The sequence below is a fragment of the Mesoplodon bidens genome (genome assembly GCF_964165515.1).
Source record: "Mesoplodon bidens genome assembly, chromosome: 6".
Lineage (NCBI taxonomy): Eukaryota > Metazoa > Chordata > Mammalia > Artiodactyla > Ziphiidae > Mesoplodon > Mesoplodon bidens.
Genome location: NC_138162.1, coordinates 112,524,611 through 112,538,359, shown reverse-complemented (window position 1 = coordinate 112,538,359; position 13,749 = coordinate 112,524,611). Strand labels below are relative to the sequence as shown.

General features: G+C 35.7%; 1 protein-coding gene across 2 annotated transcripts in view; it reads right to left on the bottom strand.

Moving 5' to 3' along the window:
* The window catches only part of GLRA3 (glycine receptor alpha 3), a gene marked incomplete at both ends in the record, with an annotated part of 159,464 nt that overhangs the window by 36,488 nt on the left and 109,227 nt on the right, over positions 1-13,749 (bottom strand). For both annotated transcript variants that reach the window (XM_081237279.1, XM_081237278.1), the window contains one exon: positions 1,315-1,452. In XM_081237279.1, coding sequence (XP_081093405.1) covers positions 1,315-1,452 — 138 coding nt within the window. The remainder of the gene's footprint in view (positions 1-1,314; positions 1,453-13,749) is intronic.

Here is a 13,749-nt window from a genome sequence, read left to right as displayed (position 1 = left end):
ATTAATCAGAAGAGTTAATATGGTTAAGATTGCAATACTTCCCATATTGGTCTACAAATTTATTGCAATTTCTATCAAAATCCCAACTGGCTTTTATGCAGAAATTGACAGGCTGATCTTAAAATTAGTATGAAAATGCAAGGAACCTACAATAGCCAAAATAGCCTTGAGGGAAAAAAAGAACAAATTTGGTGAACTCACACTTCCCAATTTCAAGACTTGCTACAAATCTACAATAATCACAAAGTATGGTACTGTCATAAGTAAAGATATACAGATTAATGGAATAGAATTGAAAGTCAAGAACTGATCATTTATGGTCAGTTGACTTCAGACAAAGGACTAAGACTATTCAACAGGGAAAGCATGGTCTCTTTAACAAATGGTACAGGGAGAACTTTGCTTTTTGGAACTTTTTGGAATTGTTTTCCCAATATGTTCAATCCCCAGTTGGCTGAATCTTTGAATGCGAGCCCATGGATACGGAGGGCTGACTATATAGTGAAAGGTCAGGTCACAATTCTGGAAATGTTGAGCCCAAGAAAAATCATAGTTACTATAAGGAAATAATAAGAGCAGCCACAGATGCTAGTGGGAGGCCACGCGCTCGCCACTTTGGAGTGATGCCTCAACTGTGGGCAGTTTAAGGGAACTTGTAGATTAGGCAATTAGAAGAGATATTACGGAAATAGCCAGTTCCAGTTGTGAGAGAAGTGAACAAATAACATGAATGTACAAGTCTTGCAGTCCTTGATGTTGATGACTGTATCTGATATTTATTCTCAAAGGTAAAAGGCTACTGTGTCAATGTGAGTAGTAGGTGCTTAGTAACAATATCTTGAAATGCATGACATTGTGGCTAAACTAAAACTTTAGGCAAGTGAAGCCTTAAAAAAACTTTCATTTTTTTAAGCAAAGTGAAGCCTTAAAAAAACTTTCATTTTTTTAAGCAAACACAATGTTTACAGCTACAGGACAGTTAAAAAGTACATTTTATCGCTCACATAGAAATTAAAGGAACTTTTTTGGAAACATCATTACTATGTACCTATAGGCATTTCACAAAAAAAGAAATTAGTTAAATATAACTGAACACCAGGCATTTCTTGTGTTCCATACAAACCAATTATATAACAAGATGTGATGAGTCAAAGCTTCCGTAAGTTTCAAAGACATCCATTCTCTGCTCTATGACTATAAAAAAAAATTCAGCTATAAATTGCTAAAATAATTAACCTAGCGCTATAATTAAGAAACATCTGAATATCATAAAACCACAAGTCATAAGTGTAATGAAGAACACTCAACTCCTACCTGTGTTGTAATGTTTAGTGCAGTATCGTAAATCTTTCTCTTCTTTCAACAGAAACTGGGGCAAAGTGAGTCCTTCTGCCACTTGTACAGGTGCCTCATCTTGCCATTCAAAAATGAGATCATTCATTGTGTACCCAACTAGGCAAAACATAATAAAAATATTTAGAGCGAAAAGGGCATGCAAAGGAGTGAAATTTAAAATAATCACTTGTAGTGTTCCCATAGGATGGGAACACCAAACCGTGTCACCTTAACTCTATTGATTGAGCTACGCATGGCACAATTCCAGTCTACTGAAGTCTCTTCATACAGAATATTTATCAAATGATGTAAGAAAATGTAGTAGGCTAATAAGTATGGCATGGCATGTAGGAACCTTAAAGAATAGGCATATACATTCTTGCCTTGGGATGGGCAGCTACTGCATTAACTCAGCAATTCATTTTGGTTCCACTGCATTGGATCTCTCCTCACCTTTTCTCAAATTATTCAGGACCCTTTCAACAAAAACTGAAATCGTCACGGGTTAGGAAATGATCTAAACTATAACATCCATGGCGGAACGAACCAGAGCTGATACCTTTCTTGGTTTACTCATTAACTATTTCAGTTTATGGCATCTGCTTCTATGTCCCGAGTCCCAAAATGGACAAAAGGATATTTTAGATAGAAATGTCTGCTGTTCAGGGAAAATCGGTATACAAAGAAAATCCACGTTTGTGGAGGGATAGACTTGCACATAGCATGAGTGAATTCTGACTAGAATTCACGAATATATTTTGTAATAAGCAAGCGTCTTTTAGCAAATTAAAATGTCATCTGTCTATAGGAGTGGTATCTAAGGAAAGCAGAATTTGATCTTTTTCTTCCCTCTGAATGAGAGGCTGTTGAAAGGTGCACTTGAAGGCCATTGCAGAGAAGGAGTCAAAAGGAACGTCACCTGCGGGGAAGATTGCAGGTGGTCAGAGTTCACAGCTGCCCTGGAGGTAGGAGGAGAGGAAGCACAGTCTGGCCTCTGAACTAAGGCAAGGGGCCAGATAAAGGAAGCAGAAGCTCTAGGTGCATGAAGCAAGCGGCAAACAAGGGAAAGTGTCCCAAGCAAATTCTCTGGTAGCTAATGTTGTCGACAAGGGGCTGTGTGCATGATTGGAAACAGCTGGGGCGGGCCAGGTTAGGCTGAGCAGGGCGAGGTGTCTGGAAGGGAACTGATCACCCTTCTTCCTCCCACAATACCTGGAAGACATCTCCGAAAGAGCTGAATCTGATCCAGCTGTGGTGATAGTGACTGGAGCCAGATGCCCAGCCCACCCTCCTGACCCGTGGGCACACATCACGACATCCACTCCACTGGCTACGGGGGAAGGTGGCTTTAGCAGCAGCAGCATCCGTATGATGGCTCATTACGGAGCAAGCGCTATTTGGTAGAGGTTGTGAAGTCCTCCAGACTGAAGGGGACATGCCTAAATTCTGGTTACAGGACAGATAAGAAGACCTGCAGGACTGTCCTCTAGACTATTGGACTCTGCACAGCAAGGACTTATGTTTGACTTGCTTACACTGGAATACATTTCATTGAACCCTGCAATTAATGATTTGGTGGCTAATAAGAGAAGGCTTTCATTTTATTTGTAAGCCTTTTGGTATATCCACTGTCTATACCATTTTACCTAAAGAGGAAATAGATGCACATTTCTCAAGGATCAAAAGTAAAATAGGCACTGATTCTTATTTACTTCCAGGTAAGACAGGTACCCTATTCTTCCATATGTGTAACCCCTGAAGACAAAAATATGTGAGATATTTCCCAATTTAGACAGATAAATGGAGAAATGAACTGAAACCCTGTTTTGTTTTCATGTTGTAAGTTTTTCTTAGGGTTTTCTGTGAAAAGAAAGTAGCTCTCTGAAATTCCCTCAAAGACAAGGCTTAGTCAGTCTCTGATGCAATTTATAGACAGCATACTCAGCTTGCTCTTGTGTCAAATAATCACGCACACTAAGTGATTTAGGCATGGGCATATCCTAATAAAGCTATGCTATTTCCTTAAGGTCCATAAAATATTTAAGTTCGAAACCAGAAGGAAAATAGTGAAACGACAATTTTAGGCAGTAATGCTTTTATTCTAAGTAACTAAGTGGATGTTCAAGGAAATTAACTAAATGGTAATTTTGCCTCAATAAGCCTTCAAACATAACTTTTAAAAAAATCAGTACTTTTCTACACAGTTCACAGTATTTTAGCATCCTTATGCTTTTGGTTGGCAGAACTTTATACAATTCTGAGAATTGCCAAGGTGAAGAGACTGGCTAATGAGATTGAGGCTGTGAGCTGAATGGCCTTGTACCATAATGAGTTCCAAAACAAGGAATACTTCATTGAGGGAACAAAAGCATTAACCCTACCTTCAGCCAACAATCTCATAGGGTAGCTGCAGGGAAACGTGTAAACAAATGACTCAATGCAAGCAAACACTTGTTTCTTCAACAAGTATTTATTCAGCACAGACCATATGTAAGGCATCCTACTGGGTTTCAGGGGATGTGAGGTGCTATTACCAGGTAGAAAATAAGTGGCATGGGGGAGGTTCAAAGTGCTATGTATGTGCTTTCAGAAGAGGGATCTATAATAGCCATTTAAGCCTCATTTGAGTTGCACCTTGAAGAAAGGCAAGACCAGCATATAAAGAACGTGAGAGACAGTGAGGCACTCAGGCAAAGGAAATAGTATAATTGTTTGAAATAAACCAAACTCCCAAGGTTTATAATAGGAATAGCAATAACTTTATCTAGAGCCAGTTTGCATGAAGAAGCATACGGAATGAAAAGATGAATTAATGTAAGATTATGTAAAATTTACACTCCAGGTTGCAAAGTTTGATTTTTTAAAATTCCCTGTGGGCAATGATAAACAATTGAAATCTTTTGAGCAGGGGAGTAACATGACAAAAATTGTCCTTTAGAAACATTACTCTAGTAGAATCTTCTCATGGGATTCACAAAATCCAAACTGCTTTCATATTCATAAGACATTATCTGCCTTTTTCATTGTGTTGACATTGGTCCAGATGGTGAAAACACAGTAAGTAAAACTTCTAGTGCTTTAGAATAAAAGTGGTGGCTGCAAACTGTGCTAGTGGTTATTGTATTCTTTACTGCCGTATCTTGCAGTATAAACAATGCCATTTTATTTAAGAATGTCCTCAATCCTTGATGAAACAATAACAATTATAATCTTAGTAAATTTTGACCCTTATATAAATGTCCTTTTAATATTCTGTGTATCAAAATGGGAAGTACGGATAAAGCACTTCAGCTGCACGTTGTAACACGATGGTTCTTCTAAGGGAAAGCACTGGTGTGATTGATTTGCGAGTAAGCCAGCTGGTTTTGCTCGAAACACCATTTTTACTTGAAAAAAAAAAGACTGGCAAACTGCGGTTATTACGATTAGGTATATGGCCAATCATTTTCTTGAAAAGAAAAGAAGTGAGTGAACCTATCGTGTTGGGGGAAACAACTGACAGTATTTGTTGTCAATGGTAGATTTTGAGCTATCTATTTAACATTAAATTTTGGAAAAATTATTTTCCCAATACTTAAAGATTTTTTGATGAGCTCAGTGGTGATATTAACAGATGTGACTTTTCAATATTGTATAATGTTACGTGTCAATGTTTGGAATATCTGAATAACTCATTAAGCTAATGTTTTCCAAATGATCAAAGCATGATGTTAAAAATCATGCATAGGCAAAAGATCCATTTAACGTTCAGGACACAAACAGATTTTAATTTACAAGAGCATGAAGAGTTCACTGAAAAATATACAGCAAAGTGATCTAGTTATATATTCATATTTTTTTCAGATTATTTTGCTGTACTTTACTATACACCTGAAACTACCACCATATTGTAAATCAATTATACTTCAACAACAAAAAAAGAAGAGTTCATTGCTATGGTTTCCAATCTCACATTGCAACCAAGATTCAAGAAACTACCACCTTCAGAAACTAAGGGTTTTTTCCCCCATATTATAGAATTTCCTGCTTTTTAAAGGCTGAATAGTACCCCACTGTATGTATATATTACATTTTTTGTCCATTCACCTGTCAATGGACATATAGCTTGTTCCCACATCTTGGCTACTGTGAACAGTGCTACAGTGAACACAGTAGTGTTAGTATTTCTTCAAGATCCTCATTTCAATTCTTGTGAAAAATACCCAGAAGTAGGATTACTGGATCACATGGTAGTCTTATTTTTAGTTTTTGCAGCACCATGGATGAAGCTCAAGGATATTGTGCCGAATGAAATAAGCCAGTCACAGAAAGACACATACGGCATGACTTCACCTATATGAGGCATCTTAAATTATCAGATTCATAGAATTAAAGAATGGAATGGTGACTGTCAGGGGCTGAGGGATGGGGAAATGAGAATACTCAACAAGCATAAAGTTTTAGTCAAACAAGATGAATAAGCTCTAGAGATCAGCTGTATCGCATCATACCTACAGTCAACAATAATGTATTTAGGATATTTAGGGCAGTGAAACTATTCTGTACGATACTACAATGGAATACGTGTCATTACATATTTGTCGAAACTCAGAGAATGCACACCACCAAGAGTGAACCCTAATGTAGGTCCACGGATTGTAATAAGTGCACCACTCTGGTGTGGGGTGTTGACACTAGCAGAGGATGTGCATGTGCGGGGTGGGTAGGGAAGTGTAAGGGAAATTGTCAATTTCTGATCAATTTTGTTGTGAACCTTAAACTGCTCTAAAAACTCTATTTTTAAAAAATCTCATCTCTAAAAATATTCAAATATTACCAACAAGAAAAAATTTTATTACCAAAATGTTGCCCTGGAATTAATTTAACTAGTTCATTAATTTAATAAATAATTGTTGAGTTCCTACCCTATGTAAGTACCTAGGTAAACGGCTGGCACTGCAGAATGACCTGGCTCCAGTCAAGGTGCTCATAGAATAGTGGCAGCTGACAATAAAACAGATAAACTAACAGATTGTGAAGAGTCTGACAGAGAATAAGCAGAGTTCTATGTGAGTGCAGAAAGGGGTCTAAACTAAGCTGGAGTACAGGAGCAGAAGGAGAATCAGATAAAGTCTTCCAGAGGAAAGACTGTAACAGTTATTCAGGTGTAGCAGTGTTAAATTAAATATTTACTATTCTCAGATGTGAAAAATAGAGGGGTGTTTGTTTTCAATTATTTACAACTGTTTGTATCTTAATATGATGCCTCCATCCCATCTGATTGGGGTAGACTTAAAGATGACTCAGGGACTCCCCTGGTGGCACAGTGGTTAAGAATCTGCCTGCCAATGCAGGGGACACGGGTTTGAGCCCTGGTCCGGGAAGATCCCACATGCCGCAGGGCAACTAAGCCTGTGTGCCACAACTACTGAGCCTGAGTGCTAGACCCCAGGAGCCACAACTACTGAGCCCGCATGCCACAACTACTGAAGTCCACGTGCCTAGAGCCCGTGCTCCGTAACAACAGAAGCCACCACAATGAGAAGCCCAAGCACAGCAACGAAGAGTAGCCTGTGCACAGCAACGAACAAAAGCAGCCAAAATAAATAAATAAAATAAATTATTTTTTTAAAAAAGATGACTGAGGGTTTTTTTGAGTGTAGTGTCTTAAGAGAAAAAATATTCAGTCTTTCAGGATTTCCCTTTTTCTTCCTTTCTCTTAGTAAAGGAGTCACTTGGTTATAAGAATTCTAACCATACATCTTGGTTTGCCAAAACAGCCCTAGATTACCTTTTTTTTTCCCCCTATGTCCTCTCTGACTTAACAGTTGTTCTAGATTCTTCATTTTTAGATTAGGTATCATTATTAATCATTGTTTTAAAACACATCATTATTGGTTTGGTATCTCTTCAATTTTACTTCTAGATTCTCCCATAGTATAATAGAGTATGAAATATTAGGTTAAACCTGTAAAACAGCCCACTTCAGCAATGGTCCCTCTATCTTTATCAGGCCCCTTCAGTAACGAACATTTTAAGGGCAGCTAACTCCTGATCGCAGCAGTGGCAGTAGTTTTCACCTTTGTTCCCCCTGCTGGGCACTTGGTGTACAAACCTGGGACACCTGTGAAGTGTCAAAGTGCCTAAGCGTCACAGAAAATTATGTTACTTGTAACTGAAAGCTGAGTACTGCTTAGTACTACTAGCTTAGCACTGCTAAGGATCATATAGGAAGTAACCCGAATGCTTTAAAACCTACAAACATTTATTTTATTATTTGGCAACACTCATATTTTGTAATAAACTCTCCTAGCAGCAATGGCTAAAAGAATTCAATATTTACTGAAAAAGCAAGCACCAAATTTCCATTTCACACAAAAAGTTGATGGTGAAGGTGCAACTTGAACAAAATGTTGTTTATATTTAACATTCACGAAAGGGGCTACAAGGATAGCACTGTCCACATAAAAGCCACAAGACACAAATGAGCTGAAAACATATCAGCATCTATTTCAAAAGATAGTCATTTTTGGAATACTGCCCAAAGATGATCATTTGAAAAGTGTGTTTGCAGGGGGAGCATTTACGTATCACTCTATGAAAACTGAATTTTTATTTAGATCGAATGATTATTTTTATGAATTAATTTCACTCTTTTTTGACTTCAGGTTTTCTTGGAAAAGCACATAACAGGAAATTTGCAAGCAATTAAATGATGGTAGTTTTGTTTCAGTATCATTTCCTGCTTCAAAGAGAAAATTGGTTAAAATGATTTTAAACGAGTTTGATTTTTAAATCTAATTCTTTTGGAATTACATGTGTTGAGGATGAAGTATGTGATGTCACTGTAAATTCTATTGTAAAGTCTGTTAAATTCATTTAAAAAGTTCAGCATTGAAAATAAATGTCACTTGTTTGTGATGGACTTGAATAAAATATTTGTTGGAACTCATCACCATGTTAAAAATTACGTTCTCACTAAATTGAAAAATCTATGGAGATGCAATATTCTTGAAATTAGTAATGATGCATATATGATTTATTTTACATCCATAAGCTCTGCTCCATTCCATCAATTGAAGAGAAGTTATAGTTGTTAAATTTTACATTTTTATAGGAACGTCGAGTTAAGTGAACTATAATTCTCTGTGTGACAAAGCTGACGTTGAATTAAAAATTATATTTCATCATGGCATAACACGTTTCTCTATTTACTGCTTGCCATCAGATTTTTTTTTTTAATTTGAACATTTGAAAGTACTTTAAAAATGAACTTATATATTCTGTAATGGTATTGAACTCTCAGTAAATAGGTTCTCTAAATTTCGGTTGCATTTGTTCAAAATCAGTTGGAAATATTTAATCAAATTATGTTATGAATGGAGCACCAGAATTTTAGATTCTGAAACTCTTTATCAGGTAGGAATTATAAATATGATGTTTCTAAACAGGTACACATTGAGATTAATCCCTACAATAGTAAGGGAGAACGGTGAGGTCTCAAATGCTGCACAATATTTATTTATTTATTTATTTATTTAATAACTGTGCTTTGGAATATCTTAACTTATGAGAAAATTATATTGATGGACTGCTTGTTTTTAATTGGATAACTTATATTGAAATTCAATGGAATTCAGAAGGCCTATTTTCCAGCGTGTGAATTAGGTGAAGAATTTTAAAAGATTCCTAAATAAAAGCAACTATTTTGACTGAGTTTTGTTCTATAAAAACAACCTTTGATAAAAGGTTCTACCTTTGATAAAAGGTACTCAAGACAAAGACAAAGACAATATCTGTAAAAATATATGGGCTGAACTAGTTACCTATTTCAATACAAAGAAAACTATAATTAAGCTCTAAAATTATCAAGTACTTTAGCTATCTCAACTGCATACAGATTATTTCCTTAATAAAACCATTATAGTCTATATAGCAAGATCCACTAACGGTGTCAACAATTTCAAATTTAGTACCAAAATTGCAGCTTTAAAGATGATTCCAAATTAGTTTGGTTTGATTTAGGAAGGATTATATTTAAAAACCTAGAACTATACTCATCCACTAATATAAAAATCATGTCAGTTACTAAATATATATTACAAAGATATAAAAATTTAAATACATGTGGTGCCCTTCATTTATTCTCCTAAGTGTCCCCATTTTGATGATAAATTATATGGTCACCCCTGTCATCAGGTATACTTTATACCAGGAGGAAATCGTAAAAGTAATACTTATTTAAAGAGAAAATGTGGGCTGAGCATACATTTAAGTTCAAAACAAGTTTGAGATTTATTAGTAAATTATAGATTCATGTTTAGTTCTAAAAGTGAACTGGAATCATATTTGGTCACATATAATCATATATATACATAATCACACACATACACACGAGTAAAGGAAAAAGGGTCATGAGACAAACTCCAAAAGGGTTAACACACGTGAGGACAGTCGTGAGTCAAGGTTAAAGCAGGTCCCTCTTTGTTTTTCTATTCTTCAAATTTTCTAGTACAAATTTGCTGATTTTGAACACATCACTCAAATGTATTCCATTATCATCTTTAAAAAATGTCATCTTCAGTCATTTAAAAAAAATAGGTTAAAAGACTACAGAAGAAAGTCAGAAAGAGAAAAACAAAACAAATACCATATGCTAACACATATATATGGAATCTAAAAAAAAAAAACGGTTCTGATGAAACTAGAGGCAGGACAGAACAAAAATGCACATGTGGAGAATGGACTTGAGGACACGGGGAGGGGGAAGGGTAAGCTGGGACCAAGTGAGAGAGTGGCATGGACATATATACACTACCAAATGTAAAATAGATAGCTAGTGGGAAGCAGCCGCATAGCACAGGGAGATCAGCTCATGCTTTGTGACCACCTAGAGGGGTGGGATAGGGAGGGTGGGAGGGACATGCAAGAGGGAGGGGATATGGGGATATATACATACATATAGCTGATTCACTTTGTGATACAGCAGAAACTAACACAACATTTTTTAACTCCAATAAAGATGTTAAAAAGACTACAGAAGAAAAATAATAGGTTATTGCTCAATACTTTATACCAGGAGGAAATTGTAAAAGTAATACTTATTTAAAGAGAAAATGTGGGCTGCACATATATTTAAGTTCAAAACAAGTTTGAGATTTATTAGTAAATTATAGATTCACATTTAGTTTTAAAAGTGAACTGGAATCATATTTGGTCCAGCTTCCTCAGTTGGAAGAGAGAGAGAGAAAGAGACTGGGATTTCAAATCTTGTGTTCTTAAGGAACAGGTGGAATTTAAAAAACAAAAGGAAGAAAATGCTCACACTTGGCGGGTGCTGGCTGTCTATCGCCAGGAGAGATATTACTGCAGTAAATTTTATTAACCTGACAAGGAACAACTGCCATGTCAAAATGTATTTAACTAAAACACTGTAATTTATAATTTGTGCATTTAACTTGAATAATATTACCATAAACCAGGTTGTTACATGCGGTTTCATTTAAGTTCTTAGGCCCGCTAAATTATTTTCTTAGTATTTACACTTTCTCTAAAACTCTCTGGTGTAACTAACCTATCACCATTATTCTACTAGTACTTTGGTTACATTTCTCTCTGAAGACCTAAAAGACTTTATCATAGACGGTCAGTGTAACCTTTCTCCCTCTCTCTCCCAGGATAATGGTGGAAATAAAATTTGTGACTCCTAATTGGTCTCTTCAAATGACAATCATGCTGATAACATTGTTCACATTTTTCAAAACTTCACAAAATTACCACACCTTGAATGTACAGTGTTTTAAAGTTCATGTGAGAAATCTCAACTAAAATCAGAAAAGGATCTGATCTTGAGCCCATTTTAATGAGGAAAGTTTGCAACACCTAAATGCTGTCTAAAGTTTGAGTAGAGACCAGGAAGGCACTATAATAATCTTTTGATTTGTCCAAGGTTTTTTTGATGCCTGATATTTCAGTATAACTAATCCTTTACAAGAACCAAAAACTAGGTTAGTCCTAGAGAAGTCCTACAAGATATTACCAAGAAAACTCAATTCAAAGTCTTATTTCCAGAAGGATTTGAAGAGTGTCATTACAAAACAGCAGAAATTTTAACATGACTGGATAAACACTAGAGAATAAACTTATAAATTTTTTAGTTCAATTTCTTTTCAAGGTGAAATATTATAAAATGTCTATCACTACAATACTTTCATTGAAGTAATCAAGAGAATACAATTAGCATTATGGTAATGAATAGATTTCAAACATTGAAATTCACATATCATACATAGAGCAAGAAAAACGGGATGATAGAAATGCAGATGTTGCACTTCATTATTTATTATTTTACGATTTTCCATATAAATAAACCACATTGTTCCTCTGTCTCATGGCATTTATATATTTTTTTCTAGTTTTAAGTATCTTTTTACTTATTTTTAAAACTTTAAACAAAGAAGAATATTACCAACTGAAGCAAAAGATAGCTGATATTTTATACACAACAAAAGCCTATATGTAAAGGATTTCAATCTAAAATGAAATGAAATCAGATGATATGAAATGGAGAATCTCATGCACGAACCCTCTGGAAGGAGCTTAAGGACAGTAAATGCCTGATTTACAGAAATGGAGACATCTCCTGACCAGCAAACGTCCAAGAACATCTCCCTGTTCTCAAGCCAATGAACTTCCTGCTTGGACTCTGTCTGGACTTGCCCCTCTTTGCATTCCTTGCCAATAAGTAGAGTCCACCTCAGAGCCTCAATGGACATGCCAGTAGCTTGCTACAGCATGCATTTCCAGAATTGCATTTCCTCTGCTATTCTGGAATAAACTCAATTTCTGGTCATTTGAGCTTCCCTCCACTTACCTCTTTATTTAGGTTGACACCTATAACGTCAAATATACCTAAGATGAAAGTGACATTTGTGCAGAAAACTATCTGAATAACGGAAAGTGAACAACTTCAAGTTATTCTGTTTCACCTCAAATAAATTACGTGGCAAAATCAGCATTGACTCACAAAAGGTAAATTTATAGGAATCTTAACATACTGTGGTGAGAGCTTGCAGTAATAACATTTCACCGAAGTTAGTATGTTTCCAAATGGGATGTCCTTTTGCTGGACTCATCAGAACAAGAAGTGTTGAGGGCTTTACTATTTGAAGTTGTGCGTGTCTTACATTGCTCATCACAAACGAACCAGAAGTTTAAAGCTCTACTCAGTTGGCATCATCTCTCTATTATTTTAGGCAATTAATATTTGTTAGATATTTAACACAATTTTGTTAAATTATTCAATTTTATTGTAATTCACACTACCAGGATATTTTTGTGTTCTAAATCACAACTTGCTAACTAAATGCTGATTATTTCAGGTAAATGTGAAAAGCTAACTCCAAGAACAGAGAGTTTTTGCATCCAGGGGATTATATCATGGCTATTTTCTAATGGAGATGACAGAAACAGTGATCATGACAGGCTGATGATGAAGGTTTGATCACAGATGAGAATCTTAACTACATCAGAGCAACTTTCAGCAGGGTCTGTGTCCAGACTACTCACAGATATATTCCATCAGTTTCAAAAGAGCAATGTTAGAAAAATTGATGAGACTTTTGTTAACTTGGGGGAAAAAAAGTCACTATTCCTAGAAAATACTGTAACTTCTATTGATGGCATATTTGTATCATATTAATACATAAAGGGCATATTGCGGAAACCCCTCACATTTATGAATTCATTATAACTATTATCATTATAATTTTAAATCAACAGTTCTCCAGCAGGCCTGGGGACTGGAAATGGTATGAATCCTCCTTACTCCTGACAAATGCTCACAATTCGATAGTGGGTTTTTTGTTTTCCTTTTCGTTTTTCAGATTTGCATCTGGACTTTCCACTCGGACGCAGAACGCAGAGAAATCAACAAACTGCTAAGAACCAGCAACTACAGATGGAGGTATTTTGTGAAGCAACACAAGGTCACTTGGGATTTCAGTGATCCCAGAAATTTGACTAAGCATTCTATAAATGCCTTAAGGGGCTTTAGAATCTCCTGGAATCTGAGCAGGATACTTACGACACTAGCAAGAGTTCATTCACAGTGATCCATGACCATAGCTGCCTCAGAGGAAAAAGTGTAAATTTGTCAGCCATGGCCATTGCCATCACCACTCATAGTTCCTGGGTTTTGACCTCAATATTGTATTAAAATACTTCTGAAGCCCATCTCCCCATTTTATTCATGTCAACTCTTTAACCACGCTCTTGAGTTCCTTTAAAAAAATAAATGATTTTCTCCAAAGTTTCATTATAAATTTTTTCTTTCTTTCATATTTTCATTTTCTTGTGTTTTAGTTTGGTTTGTTTTCCTCTTGATTTTCATTACAGATAATTCATGAAATTATTTTTGTTTACTGTTTGTTTCTT